The sequence below is a fragment of the Pyrus communis genome, chromosome 6 (genome assembly GCF_963583255.1).
Source record: "Pyrus communis chromosome 6, drPyrComm1.1, whole genome shotgun sequence".
NCBI classification, from domain to species: Eukaryota; Viridiplantae; Streptophyta; class Magnoliopsida; order Rosales; family Rosaceae; genus Pyrus; species Pyrus communis.
Window position 1 is genome coordinate 594,555 of NC_084808.1, and position 15,015 is coordinate 609,569.

Consider the following 15,015-nt stretch of genomic DNA (forward strand, 5'->3'; position numbering starts at 1 on the left):
ACGGTGTTGTAAACTCAAGAAAATCTACAATTTGATAAACTTGCTCTTCCTCCACTTTCTCCAAATATGGTTTCAATCTCTGCCCATTGACTTTAAAAGAGGTGCCATTCTTCATGTTCTCTATCTCCACAGCTCCATGGGGAAATGTTTACAGTACCTTGAATGGTCCCACCCACCTAGACTTCAATTTACCTGGAAAAAGTCTCAAACGTGAGTCATACAAAAGTACTTTCATACCTTGGTGAAACTCCCTCCGTAGGATGGCCTTGTCATGATAGAGCTTAGTCCGCTCCTTATAGATTTTGGCATTCTCATATGCCTCATTTCTGAGTTCTTCCAACTCATTAAGTTGAAGCTTCCTTGCTATGCCAGCATCCTTGTAATCAAAATTGAACTTCTTGATGGCCCAATATGCACGGTGTTCAAGCTCCATTGGCAAGTGACAAGCTTTCCCAAACACAAGGCGATAAGGACTCATGCCAATGGGGGTCTTGTATGCTGTTCTATATGCCCAGAGTGCATCATTCAACCTTAGTGACCAATCCTTCCTTGTAGGGCTCACGGTCTTCATCAAAATGTTCTTGATCTCCCTATTGCTAATCTCCACTTGTCCCGAGGTTTGAGGATGGTACGGGGTTGAAACTTTGTGGTTGATGTTGTACTTCTTCATCAAGGATTCAAAGGGTTTGTTGCAGAAATGGCTGCCACCATCACTAATAATAGCTCTTGGGGTTCCAAACCTACAAAAAATCATATCTTTAAGAAAATTCAAAACAACCTTATGATCATTAGTTCTTGTAGCAATGGCTTCAACCCATTTGGATACATAATCTACTGCCACTAATATGTATAAGTATCCAAAAGAGGAGGGAAATGGTCCCATGAAATCGATTCCCCAAACATCAAAGACCTCCACCACCAAAATGTTGTTCAATGGCATCTCATTTCTTCGGCTCATGTTCCCCATTTTCGGGCACCTATCACACTTAGAACAAAAATCAAAAGCATCCTTGAATAAAGTAGGCCAAAAGAAACCAGATTGTAAAACCTTTAGAGATGTCTTTTTGGCACCAAAATGACCTCCACATGCCAATGTATGGCTGAACGTTAGAATGCTTTGTTGCTCACTCTCTGGGACACATCTCCTAATGATTTGGTCAGGGCAATATTTAAACAAATATGGTTCGTCCCAAACGTAGTGCTTTACCATGGCAAGGAACTTCTTTCTTTCCTGAAAAGAAAGATCATTTCTAGTTACACCACAAGCAAGATAATTAACAAAATCAGCATACCATGGTTCATTTTCTTGAATAACAAGGGGTTGTTCATCGGGAAATGATTCATTTAGAGGCAAAGGTTGTCCAACTCCATGGTTTTCATTGAGCTGTGACAAATGGTCAGCCACAACATTATCACATCCCTTCTTATCTCGAATTTCCAAGTCAAACTCTTGTAGCAAGAGTATCCATCTAATTAAGCGTGGTTTAGCATCCTTTTTTGTCAACAAGTACCTAAGGGCTGCATGATCAGAAAACACAATAACTTTAGATCCCACAAGATATGACCGAAACTTCTCTAAAGCAAAAACAATAGCAAGCAACTCCTTTTCAGTTGTGGAATAGTTAAGTTGAGCATCATTTAGAGTCCGGCTTGCATAGTAGATCACATGTGGGAGCTTGTTCACCCTTTGCCCTAAAACAGCACCAATAGCATAGTCAGAGGCATCACACATTAATTCAAAAGGTGACAACCAATCTGGTGCCATAATAATAGGGGCCGAGGTTAATTCATGTTTCAAAGTGTTGAATGCATCCATACAAGCTTCATCAAAATGAAATACAACATCTTTAGTTAACAGATTGCATAATGGACGAGTAATCATTGAAAAATTCTTAATGAAACGACGATAAAAACCCGCATGTCCCAAGAAACTTCTCACTCCCTTCACGGTTGTGGGAGCTGCCAAATTGGTGATGATGTCAATTTTGGCTTTGTCTACCTCAATTCCTTTGCTAGAGATTACATGTCCCAACACAATTCCTTGCTTCACCATGAATTGGCACTTTTCCCAATTGAGAACCAAATTTGTTTTCTAACATCTTTGAAGTACTAAAGAGAGATGGTTAAGACATTCATCAAAAGAGGAACCAAATACTGAAAAGTCATCCATAAATACCTCAATGAACCTTTCTACCATGTCGGAAAAGATTGCCAACATGCATCTTTGGAATGTTGCTGGAGCATTGCAAAGTCCAAAAGGCATTCTCCTATATGCAAATGTGCCAAAGGGGCAAGTAAAGGTAGTTTTCTCTTGATCCTCCGGAGCAATTGCAATTTGATTGTAACCTGAGTATCCATCAAGAAAATAATAGTGTGAGTGACCTGCCAATCTCTCAAGCATTTGATCTATGAAAGGCATAGGAAAGTAATCTTTTCTAGTACTAGAATTCAACTTCCTGTAATCGGTGCACACACGCCAACTAGCCGTGGGCCTTGTGGCAACAAGCTCTTTGTTTTCATTCTTCATCACCGTGATTCCCACCTTCTTAGGTACTACCTGAATAGCACTCACCCATTTGCTATCAGAAATGGGATATATGATCCCCACGTCTAACAATTTCAACACTTCATTCCTCACAACTTCTTTCATGTGTGGATTGAGCCTTCTTTGTGGTTCACGGGTTGGCTTTGCTCCTTCCTCCAAAAGAATCCTATGCATGCACATGGTAGGGCTTATTCCCTTGATATCTACAATAGACCAACCAATAGCTGATTTGAACTCTTTTAACACCCTAATTAGCTTATCTTCTTCATTTGGGGTGAGGTCAGAAGCTATAATAACTGGGAGAGTTTCAAACTCAGCTAGATATGCATATTTTAGATGTGGTGGAAGTGGTTTAAGTTCAAGTTTTGGTGCCTTAACAGTGGAAGGAGTTAAATGTGACATTGATGATTCTAAAGGTTCCAAAAGAGGTGAAACATTCAAAGGATACGGTGCCAATGCTTCCAAGGCAGCTACCTCTTCCATAAGTGCATCCTCATCATCAAACTCGTCTTGAGATTGCCTCAAAACAGTTTGTAATGGTTCATTGGATTGTGCCTATAAGAACTTAGAGAAAATAAGCGAATCAAGCACATCAATGGCATAACAATCAAGAGATGAGGAAGGATGTGAAAGGGACTCAAACACTTTGAATTGAACGGTCTCTCCTAGCACTGTCATAGTGAGGAGTCCATTTTGCACATCAATGATGGTCTTGGCTGTGGCCATAAAAGGTCTCCCGAGCAAAATAGGCAACTCTCGGTCATGTATAGGAGCTTCTTCCATGTCCAACACTACAAAATCCGCAAGCAAGATTAGTTTATCAATTTGAACTAGAATATCCTCTACTATACCTCTTGGATATTTCACAGATCTGTCCGCAAGTTGTAATGAGATGGTGGTGGCCTTCAACTCCCCCAAACCTAGTTGAAGGTACACGGAATAAGGCATTAAGTTGATGCTAGCACCCAAGTCAAGCATTGCCTTCTCTACTTTCTTGTCCCCTATGGTGATGTTGATAGAAAAGCTTCCTAGATCCTTGAGCTTTGGTGGAAGTTTTCTTTGCAACACGGCACTTACATTCTCGGACACCACTACCTTCTCATGCGGTCCATACTTCCTTTTGTAGTTGTTTAACTCCTTGAAGAACTTCCCATAAGCCGGCATGTTCCTAATGACATCAAGCAAAGGTAAGTTAACATTCACTTTACTTAGAATATCAAAAATTTCCTTAAATGACTTATCCTGCTTGCTCTTGGCAAGTCTTCCAGGGAATGGTATTGGTGGAGTGTAAGGTTTCTCGGCCTTGTGAAGATTTGGTGCTTCAAATGAGGAAGTAGCATGGCTTGGTTCCTCATTTGCTTTCTCATTTTCTCCTTGAGTAACCCCTGTATTCACATGATCAGATTCATTAGTAACTTCATTGCCAACTCTATTATTGACAACCTTACCACTTCTAAGTGTAGTAATTGCTTTAGCTTGTTCTTGGTTCCTTTGAAGTATCACAGGTTGGCTTGGAAACTTTCCAACCTCTCTTTGGTTCAAGGCATCTGCAATCTGCCCCAATTGTGTCTCCATTTTGGTTAAAGCCACGGAATGTTGTTGGAGAGTGTTATTTGTGGTTTGTTGGAATTGCAAGGTATTTTGGGCTAACAACTTAACCGTATCCTCAAGTGTAGGGGTAGGTTTTGGTTGGAAGTTTTGGAATTGATTGTTGTTTTTCCATGAAAGGTTGGGATGATCTCTCCAACTTGAGTTATATGTATTGGAATACACATCATTCCTTGGCCTTTGATTGTAAGAATTCATGAGGTTCACTTGCTCTTGGACAAACTCGGGATAAGCCTCCCTAGATGGACATTGATGAGTAGGGTGGCTTGGAATGTCGCAAATGGCACACACTTCATTTGCTTTTGGCACCATGTTGAGCACAGATTCAAGCTTTTTTTCTAGGTTAGCTACCTGCAAAACAAGATCATGATTAGAACTTGTTTCATATACTCCAACTCTCTTACCCCTTAAATCTTTGTGTTGAGCATTAGCTCCCAACATCTCATAAATGTTATACGACTCTTGAGCGTTCTTTTTCTTCAAAGCTGCACCTGCTGCATTATCAACAGTTGATTGACATGTTTGGGTTAGTCCATCATAGAATATTTGCATTTGTAAGTAAAGAGGTAACCCATGGTGTGGACATTGCAGCAAAAGGCCTTTAAAACGCTCCCAACACTCATTGAAAGGTTCTCCATCATCTTGTTTAAAGTTGAAGATTTGTCCCCTTAATGTGGCTGTTTTTTGAGTGGAAAAGAACTTCTCCAAAAACTTCTTAGCTACGGCGTCCCACGTGGTGAGGGAACCAGGTACTAGAGTCATCAACCAATTCTTGGCCCTATCTTTCAAGGTGTAAGGAAACACTCTCATCCTCAGATTTGCTTCACTTACTCCTTGCAAAGGTAAACCACTCACAACATTGTAAAACTCTTTAATATGAGCTAAAGGATCTTCATTAGGTAAGCCATAAAAAGAAGGAAGCATATGGAAATGTGAAGATTTAAGATCATAATTTCTAGCTTCTGTGGGCAGCAAGAAGCATGAAGGTGAATTTGGTATGATTGGTTGAGCATAGTCCTCCAAAGCTCGAAGATCATCTTGGTTGCCCGCCATCTCTTCTTCCCTTTCCCAATTAAAGTGCTCAGATCCTTCACTTGTTGAGCTAGACGAATTCTCTTCCTCTTTTTCACAGACAATGGAAAAACTTGTTGGCACCAAGCTTTCCAAAGTGTTGCCCTTTAACCGTTCAATTCTTTGGCCTAACTCAGCAAGTCTATTGGACATATACTACCTGAAACAAGATAAAACAAGTTTGAATAAAATTCAGAAATCTACTTAAAATGAAAAGAACAAGGTTTAAAATCAAAACAAGCAATTATAAGGGACTGAAATCACTCCTCGGCAACGGCGCCATTTATTTGTTCTTTTTTTCTTCCTAGTGCTAAAATATGTTTAGTATAATGGCACAAGTAAGGGTGTCGAATCCACAGGGACTAATTGGACCTATATAACCACTTGTTCTGAAGGAAACCTATTAGAGAATAAAACTAATCAATTTAGACAGATTTGTTGTTTTACTTGAAAGCATAAGAAAATGAAGTAAATATACGAAAATGACTCAACAAATAATAAAATGGGGTAGCACCAATGGAGATGAAACTAGGGATTCGATTTCACCATTACTAAACCAAGTCCATGTGTGTTAAGCCAGTTCATACTCAGCCATCTACCTATTTCTTGAGTTTGTTTCACTTAGATATGATCAACCATATGATGTGTGGTTTCGATCAAATGTTCCTAATCTTGAACCTCATTGTGATGTGCAATTTTGGTTCATAATCAAGAATGTGTCACGCACAAGAAACTTTCATAAAACCAAAGGAAACACTCGGCAGGTTGTGTGCAAAACATTCCCTTCATTCATTCACATCTCCACCAAGAATATGCATGATGTATACTCTAATCTTGGTTAAACAACCTGTGGTTAATTCAAATGGTGATCAAATATTAAAATCAACACACAAGGTCACAATTAAAACAGAGAATGAAACAAGAAATAGATGGATCAACTGAGCATTCTAACTTGACTACATGGCAATCTTGCAAGGCTACATCGAACCCCTAGAAGGAGATTAGTTACACTTCATGTTTACAAGATGTTTGACATAAAAATATACAACATGAATGAACATAAAATTAAAGAGAAGGAACCCTTGAAGCAAAACTGATGTTGAAATCCCTTAAGAGTAGTCTTCCGCGTTGACTCTCCAAGTGTGCTACAAAATGAAGTTGAAAAGGCTAGGGTTGAATGAATAATGGAATGAGGCTGAGCCGGCCTCTTGGTAATGGGAATGCAAGGGTTTTTATAGGAGGAGTGGAGGTGTGTATGGCTGTTTGTTTGAGTTGCATGTGGCTGGTTAATGATGGAAAACAGCTAGGAAAGCATGTGAAAGCTGGAATTGCATAAGGGGTACACGGCAAAGAAGTGTTGTTGGTGCTGGAATTGCATGTGTGTGCATGTGAAAGCTGCCAAGATGCATGTGAAAGGAATGCTGAAAAGGTAGGGAACTCACGGCAAGGATGAAGAAATGATTATGGATGCATGTGGAATGGGATGGGAATGCAAAAAGGGGGGAGCTGGAAATGCATGTGTGATGCACGGCTTTTGGGCAGATTGGGTGTTGTTTATGAATGTGTTTGTATGTGGATTACAGGGGGAAGGTATGGTTATGGTTATGATAAGTGATAAGTGAATGGTTAGGTCTTCAATTTCATCCATCTACTTGGCTTTAAGCATATGCAATCCATTCCAAACTCTAATTTGCTCCAAAAGGCTCCAAAAAAAAACATCCTTTTGCATACTTTGCCTTTAGAACCTGAAAACACACAAAAGAAGCATAAAGGACTAAAATAACTAAAGAAACATAACGTAAATGTACGAGAACTAGCCATTTAAGTAGCATGAATATGCTCCTATCAGAAAGTAGGAATAAGTGACGTTCCCACAAACGGCACCAAATTTTGATGCACAACATCAGTGAAGACTTTAGAATAACATAAAGTGTTAAGTATATGACATTCGTTCGGTTACTTCGGTCGCCTAGTGATGATAATTTGTATAGAGATAGAGATAGGGAAGCAAATAGAAGATGTATGTGGTTCACCCTAAGTCTGGTTACGTCCATGAAGTAGAGGAGTTTTCATTAATAGTGAAGGGTTTACACAAATACACAAGTTTAAGCATAATCATCATTAGTAGGTTCTAATGACCAGTTTACGTACAATAATGACATTCGAGATTAATTGTAGGAGAATGGTCTCTTTTATAGTTGAGGAAAGTCTCCAGCTTCTGTCTGTAGTTGATGTGAGACTCTATGATCTTTATTCTAACATAGACATGTGTCATTCTGTGATTAGCCTCTTGGTTTGAGGGAAACTCTTGTGTTTCAGCATGGGTATCTCAGCATAAACCCCTCAGCGGGTTCTTGAAGGTATGACATTGACCGGTGCTTGGTAGTTTTGGGATTGGTCATGTATGGTACAAACACGGTGCATCATCTAACCTTATAGCCCTCACCTGTTTAGTAGGTAGTTTGGCTTTGTTCAGCATATTCATGGCAAGATAAAAGGTGATATTTGGATAGGTTCATTGCAGTCTGTGTACCTATATTAGGAATCTTGCACCTGGGCTGGTACCAACTCTTTGATGACTATGCCCACTGAAGATGAGTTAAAAAATAACCCGGTTACTCGTGCCTACATTAGTTGGCTGTCAAAGGTACATCATTTTAACCCAGCGAGGGTGACAAGCAATACAAATTATTCGCGTCTGCAAGATGATATGTTGAAAGAGGATTGTCCCACCACTCATATGAGGCCAACGCCCTTCGATTGTGCTAGAACGACTCTTTGAAAGTTGGATCAACGCCCTTACTTCCTCCATCTCTGCATTTGTCTTCATGCTCTACTCAACACCCTGATGAGTTGTGATAGGAGCATATTTAGGCCACTTAGCTAGCTTATTCTTGTGCATTTATGCTATTATATCTTAGTTAATGTCGTATTACAACTCAATTTCGTGTGTTTGTAGGTCCTATGGGTTAAAGTATCAAGAAAGTGCATTTTGGTGCATTTTGGAGCAATTTTGGACACTATGTGGATAGCTTGCATATGGGCTAACATGGATGGACGAATTTGGACTTCAAGAGGCTAGAAATGTGATAAGAAGAGGAAGGAACTAAGCTAAAGACAAAGTGGATAAGGAAGTAGCTCAAAGAGGAAACCCTATCCAAAACCTTATCTAAAACCTTATCCAACATTATCCAAAACATTATCCAAACCTTATCTCATCTTATCATATCCAAACCTTATCATGTCTTAATCCTAATTGCAAGGGGACCTAAATAGATAATTCTAGAACCTATTTCTAGAAGCATCCTCTTCTAGAAGGCCCAAATCAGCCACAAAACCCATTCTTTCTAGAAACCCTACAAAAGTGGCACATCAAACCCTTCTAGAAGGCCTTGCCTTGCCTTGCCAGCCAATCCACCCTTTCCCTCACTTGTGCCGCACCTTCCTAGGCCTAATTCCCTTTGGATTCTGATTTCTAAGGCCTAATCCCTTTTGGATTTGGGTTACACAAGCCTATTATGAAACTAAGTGGGCCAAACCCCCTCCTAGGTGGATTTGATCACCTATAGCCGAATTCTAGGGCCCTAATCCATAAGATCTGTTAAGTCTAACCCTAATCTACTTAACCCTAGGACTATATAAACATAAAATTAGCCAAAATTTCATAGACCCCTTTATGCTATTCAGAACCCTTGTGCCGCAACCTCCATTCTCCATTCTCCATTCTTCAACCTCCATACACCTCCATACATCTCCATACACATTTGCCGCACCCCTACCACCATAATCAACCATCCTCCATCCCTCTAAACAAGAAAACACCATCCAAAACCCCCAAATCCACCACACATACCTTGTGCCGCAGCAAGAAGGAGGAAGAGGAGCCAAGTCGTGTATCAAATCCATCCGGGAATTGCTGAAACGTTTAGGTGTAATCTTTCTTATGATTTCAATGTTTAAATTCAATAAATTTTGTTGTGCAAGCATGAGGAACTAATCCCCTTTTGGCTAGGGGGGAATTTCGAAACCATCGTTATATTTGCATGATGATTTGAGTACTTTCAGTTGTGATTTCATGAATGATGAATTCAATTTACTTATATGTTTTAATTAAAACTTGTTTATGTATATGAATTGAGAGTGCACACTTAATTTGCATGCATAAATATGATGCTAGGGTATAAGGAAACTTCACCTAATCGTTGGGAACTTATATTCATGAGTAGTTAAGATTGTTGGTCACAATTATGTTAAGTAAATTCTTGGCATAAGTATCATGCGCTTTCATAGTTACGAATGCCTCGTCAACACCTATGATCTCCATAGAACCTAATGATCTTTGATTGTCTTTCTATTATGCGCTTTCATATAGAAAACTTTTAAGGAATAATTTGAGTGCAATGCGCTAATTCCATTCAATTCAATGACCTAAGGGAAATCTGAGAGTTAATTTAAGCGTACCTAATTAACTTGGGGTGTTAAGGTTCATAATTCATTGAATAAGCAACTGAAGATTGTGTTGTATGCAAGTATGCCATGTGTGGAGAAAAACCTCCTAGCCATCTCACCATCCACTTAATTCTATCAATTTCGCCCAAATCTGCCTAGTTTACATTATTGTTTTGTTTGTTTGATTTTTGTCCAAAACCAAATCCCCAATTGTCTTAGAGTGTCTAATTGGTTCAAATATGTTTTAGATTGTGTTTTTAAGAGTTTTGAGTCAAGTTAGAACCAATTTTCGTCCAAGTTTGTGTTTAGGCTCAAAACTGCCCAGTTTGTGTTTTTAGGCAGTTTTGAGTGCTTTTAGCCTATTTTGAGTCTTGTGAACTTGTTTGAGTCTTTTTAAGTGAGTTAAGTGTTTTAAAGGTCAGTTTTATTTATTTGAGTCAGTTTAGAGTGTTTAGCAATCCCTCCTAATCCCCGGTGTAAGAATGATCCCTACTTATTTATATGCTACAATTGTCAAAAGAGGGTTAATTTGTGTGTTAAGTTAATTTTCGCATCAACTTGAAAGAAAAAGGAGATGTAGCCGATTCAAACGAGGATCAACTTGCTTTGAAGAAGTGACAGGAAGTTTTACATGGGAAGCGACCACTTGAGTACATTTAAGATGACAACTTCAGACACCAAAAGAAGGATGTAAGACCTTTGCATCATGACAACCGTGACTCATTCCCACTTGGTGACTTGGACTTTGATGGCGTCCCTTCATCTTTGCAACCAATTCATGGCAATGAGGTACTTTTCTTCTGACTTTTTCTTATCATCATCTTTTGTCTTCATTTTCTAACACGTACCCTTGCCCACATTATGCCTGTTGGTTTAGTGGATTTGCTAGGCATGACGGGTCTTACCTTTGCCGAGATGTTGTTTGAACTTGAACTTCTTGCAAAGCTCGTCTATTAGGCGATTGGAAAACTGCTTCCCATTGTTTGTGATTATGTAGCGGGGCACACTATATCGATGAATGATATGCACCTTTATGAAATGAACCACGATCTCTTTCTTCACTTCTTCAATGGGATAACCTCCGCCTGCTTAGAAAAGTAGTATGTTGCCACAAGACATAGGCTTCCCCTGTAAACAACTTTGGTGAAATTGGTCCAACAGTGTCCAAACCCCACATGTCGAAAGGCCATGAAGTAACCGTCAGGTGCAGCAGCTCTGGCGACTGATGTATCAAATTAGCATGGAACTGGCAAGCTTTACACCAATTTGCGTAATCGAGGCAGTCATTTACCATGGTCAGCCAATTATATACATCTTCTTTAGTTGGAAATATAGCTTAGGTCCGGACTGATGTGCTCCACATACTCCTGATTGAGCTTTTTCCATCGCCTGGCTGGCCTCTTCTTCTCCCAAGCACCCAAGAAGCACTCCCTTGAAAGAATGTCAATAAAGTGTCTCATTATAGTAAAGGAAGCGATGTGCTCTTCATCGAATTTCTAAGAGGTGCCTAGGATCATTTGGCAGTTTTCTATGTTCCAGATAGTCAATCAATGGTTGCCTCCAATCTTCTGTATCCACATAAAGTATGGAGATGATATTTTCATTTTTTAATGGTGAATCAGTCATAAGTGGGACCACCCACCTTTGGCAAACTGGAATGCTTATAGCTTCTCCTTCTCTTAGCGCTATGTTTGAAGCCAAGTTGGCAAAAGCATCTATCATTTGGTTCCCCTTCCTCGGAACGTGCTCCAATGTGATGGCATCGAACCTTTGAAGCAGTTACGTAGCCAACCGTAGTATGGGACAAGATCATCCATTCTTACTTCATACTTAGTCAATAGCTTGTTAATTACTAGCATAGATTCCTCGTATACCTCCAACATTGAGATCTTCAGCTCAATTGCCATTCGAAGCCCAATCATTATATCTTGGTATTTGGCGACGTTGTTGGCACACAACTTCCTTACGTGATAGGAGCATAATTATGCAACTTTTGTTATCTTATTTCTTTGCATTTACTTAGTTAATTTCCATTTATTATAGTAATTTAGTTTATTTGATAGGAGCATATTTAGGCGGCTTAGTTAGCATGTTTTCTTACATTTATGTTGTTATTTTATAGTTATTTTAGTATTTTGAGCTATTTTCGTGTGTTTGTAGGTCCAAATGGCTAAAGTAGCAAGAAAGTGCATTTTGGTGCATTTTGGAGCAATTTTGGGCTTGGAATGGATAGCATATGCTTGGAGCAAGGTGGATGGATGAAATTGAAGACCAAAGGAGGCTACGAATCTGCTATAGAGATGGAAGAACTTAATTCCAAATTTGGAAGTAAAGAAATCAACCATAAAGAAGGAAACATGAGTCAAACTTCCTTATTTTGACTTTGTTTCCCTAAATCTTTCCTACATAAGTTCCAGCTGCCAAAGAGAGTCCCTAATTAATCTAGGACACTTAAATTCAAGTTTTAGAAGCCTTAATCCCAGCCAAAGGGGGATGCGGCACCCACCTCACCCTTTTTCCTTCCTTGCTGTGCAAGGGAAACCACATTCCCTTTCCTATTATTCTTTGCCGCAAGTTTCCTATCCCTTTTCCCTTGGGATTCTGACTTTAATTCTCCTCTTCCTTGAGGATTTGGGTTCCAATTCTTTCCAAAACCATTTAATTAAAGTTAAGATCCTTTCTCTCAAATATATACTCTTTGTCGCACCCATACACACATTTATTCACTCACATACATAACCAGCCATCATACATCCTTCTAGACATCATCCCGCAGCCTTCATCACCTTCTATACACCATTCCACACTTCTTCTTCCACCATATCTCCCGGCCATTCATCTATCCTTCACCTTAACACACTATAACCCACTTTTCACACCTTAAAAGCTTTGTGCCCCAGCATAGCAAGGAAGAAGGAAAGGAGAAGTAGCCTTGGACATTTTTGCATTCAAGTTGGATTGTTGGAACGTTTTTAGGTGTAATCTATCTTTTATTTTCAATGTTTAATTTAAGTTTTCTTTGTTTTGCTGTGAACATGAGAGGCTAAACTTGTTTTAGCTAGGTGAAACTTTGAAACTGATTATATTTGTGATATGAATTGATTAATTCTAGTTGTGATTTCATAAATTGTGAATGCAATTTACTTAACCGTTTGATTAAGAACTTATTCTTGTATGTTGATTAAGGAGGCCTACTTCGTTTGCATGCTTGAATTTGATGCTAGAATATAAGGGAGTTTCACATAATCGTTACAAACTTATATTCACAAGTAGTAAAGGTTGCTTGTCACAATCATGTTAAGTTAAATTCCCGGCATGAGTATCATGATGTCATAGTTACGAATGTCTTGTCAATACTTATGGTTTTCACAAAGCTTAATGATCTTTGATTGTATCTCTCTTATGCTTTTCATGTAGGGAACTTTTGAAGAATAACTTGGGTCGACGATGCGTATCCCATCCAATTCAACGACTTAAGGAAAATCTGAGGGTTAATTAGTGATGTCATGGTTAATCTGGGGTGTTGAGGTTCATGGTTTATTGAAAAAACAACTGGAAATCAATTTGTGTTCAAATGTGCCATGTGTGGAAAAGAATCTTCTAGCTAGCTAATTATTCCTCCATCTACCCAAATTCGTCCAAACTTTGTCTAAGTCTCTAAGTTACTTGTTTTTACTTTAAATTCGTCAAAAACCCAATCCCCTTTACTTTGTTGTGTCAAATTAGTTAGAATCTGTCTTATTGTGTGTTTTTAAGTGTTTTGAGTCAAAACTAATTCAATTTTCATCCAAAGTAAGTCCTAGAGTCTAGTTTGAGTATATTTGATTGTTTTGTGTTGTTTTGAGTCATATAAGTTTAGTTAAGAGTCTTTGAGTTCATTTAAGTGTTTTTATGCCTAGTTTTGTATCTTTGAGTCAGTTTTTATTAGATTAGTAATCCCTCCTAATCCCCGCCCTAGAACGATCCCTATTTACATCTTTACTACAATTGTCAATAAGAGGGTTTAATTTGAGTGCTATTATTTATCGCATCAAATTTGGGCCAACAAGAAAGGATTGGAGCTTGCGTTTGGAGGATGCCTTGTGGGCATATCGTACGGCCTACAAAACACCCATTGGGATGTCCCCATTTCGGCTTGTCTATAGCAAACCATGCCATCTCCCCGTGGAATTAGAACACATGGCGCATTGGGCTATCAAAACATTCAAGATGGACATAGATGCGGCTGGAATTCATAGGAAGCTTCAATTGAATGAACTTGAAGAGATTAGGCTTGAAGCTTATGAGAATGCTTGCATTTACAAGGAGAAGACCAAGGCATTCCATGATAAGATGATTCGTAGCAAAACATTCTCCATAGGGCAGAAAGTGTTACTTTTTAACTCTCGCCTTCGTTTGTTTCCTGATAAGTTATGTTCTAAATGGATTGGCCCTTTTGTTATTACTAATGTTTTTCCATATGGTGCAGTCCAAATCCAAAGTTTAAGGAATGGCCAAAAATTCAAGGTGAATGGGCATTGTTTGAAGCCATATTATGAGAATATTGAAGGGCAGATTGTGGAGGATGTACCCCTCCATGCCGTGGGTTCCAATAGAGCTTAAGAAGAGGTATCGTCCGGCTAGAAGACGTTAAAGCACGCACTTCTTGGAAGGCAACCCATGCATTCAAATAAAGAAGCCTTAGGCAATCCAACAATCCACAACTAGATTTGTGTTCCTAAACTCTTCTCTTTATTGCTTTTACTTTGCCATGATAGTTGTGTTTGTTAGTTTATGTTGTTTGTTTGAATGTGAGTCTTTGTTTGAAACATTGAGGACAATGTTTGATTTAAGTGTTGGGGGGGAGGGGGTAAACAAGCTGTTTTTGCATGATTTTCATGGGATTTTATCGCATATCACTTCTAATGTTGTTTCTCACTGTTTTTAAGTAATTTTAGTTTGTTTTGAAGTGTTTTTATATGTCTTGAACAGAAAATACGAAAATTTGAAAAAAAAAATTTGAAAAACAGTTTTGAAAACCCAAAAAGAGTTGTTTTAGAGTTGTTTTTGTGTGTTTGTTTGTGTCTTAGGGTACCTTCCAACACAATGATGAGGATTTGGTTTTTAATTGCATGACTATTAAAGAAAGTTACAAACATGGATGGAAGTTTGATTTGCTCTTTGGTTTATGCTTAGTTATAGTGGTTGTTTAAGAATTCACATGTAATCACAAGAAAAAAATCAATTTTTGTAACATGCTTGAAGGAAGGAACTCAAACTAACGCTACAACCCCGAGAGACTTGAGCCTAAACTTTGTTTGGAGAGTTATAAATCTGTGGATTATTGTTTTCTAAAGTCGTTG

General features: G+C 38.8%; 1 protein-coding gene and 1 non-coding gene across 2 annotated transcripts; one reads left to right on the top strand and one right to left on the bottom strand.

The window, feature by feature from the left end:
• Positions 1–148: 148 nt before the first annotated feature.
• LOC137737274 (uncharacterized) lies at positions 149–4,120 on the bottom strand. The gene is made up of 9 exons (XM_068476710.1): positions 3,941–4,120; positions 3,397–3,640; positions 3,218–3,336; positions 2,807–3,100; positions 2,098–2,359; positions 1,479–1,542; positions 521–1,094; positions 238–376; positions 149–192 (listed from the first exon to the last, which is right to left on the bottom strand). The coding sequence occupies exons 1-9, from the start codon at positions 4,118–4,120 to the stop codon at positions 149–151; spliced, it is 1,920 nt and encodes a 639-aa protein (XP_068332811.1).
• Positions 4,121–4,721: 601 nt separating this feature from the next.
• LOC137738519 (small nucleolar RNA R71) lies at positions 4,722–4,832 on the top strand. Its single transcript, XR_011068963.1, has one exon. It is a non-coding gene; the product is annotated as a small nucleolar RNA R71 (small nucleolar RNA).
• The last annotated feature ends 10,183 nt before the right edge of the window (positions 4,833–15,015 follow it).

Coding starts and splice junctions, on each gene's coding strand:
- LOC137737274 (XM_068476710.1), bottom strand. CDS start 4,120: ATGGAGACACAATTGGGGCAGATTGCAGATGCCTTGAACCAAAGAGAG. Junction 3,337..3,396: donor ATCTGTGAAATATCCAAGAG/GTATAGTAGAGG, acceptor CGGATTTTGTAG/TGTTGGACATGGAAGAAGCT. Junction 1,543..2,097: donor CTCTTTAGTACTTCAAAGAT/GTTAGAAAACAA, acceptor TGGGATCTAAAG/TTATTGTGTTTTCTGATCAT.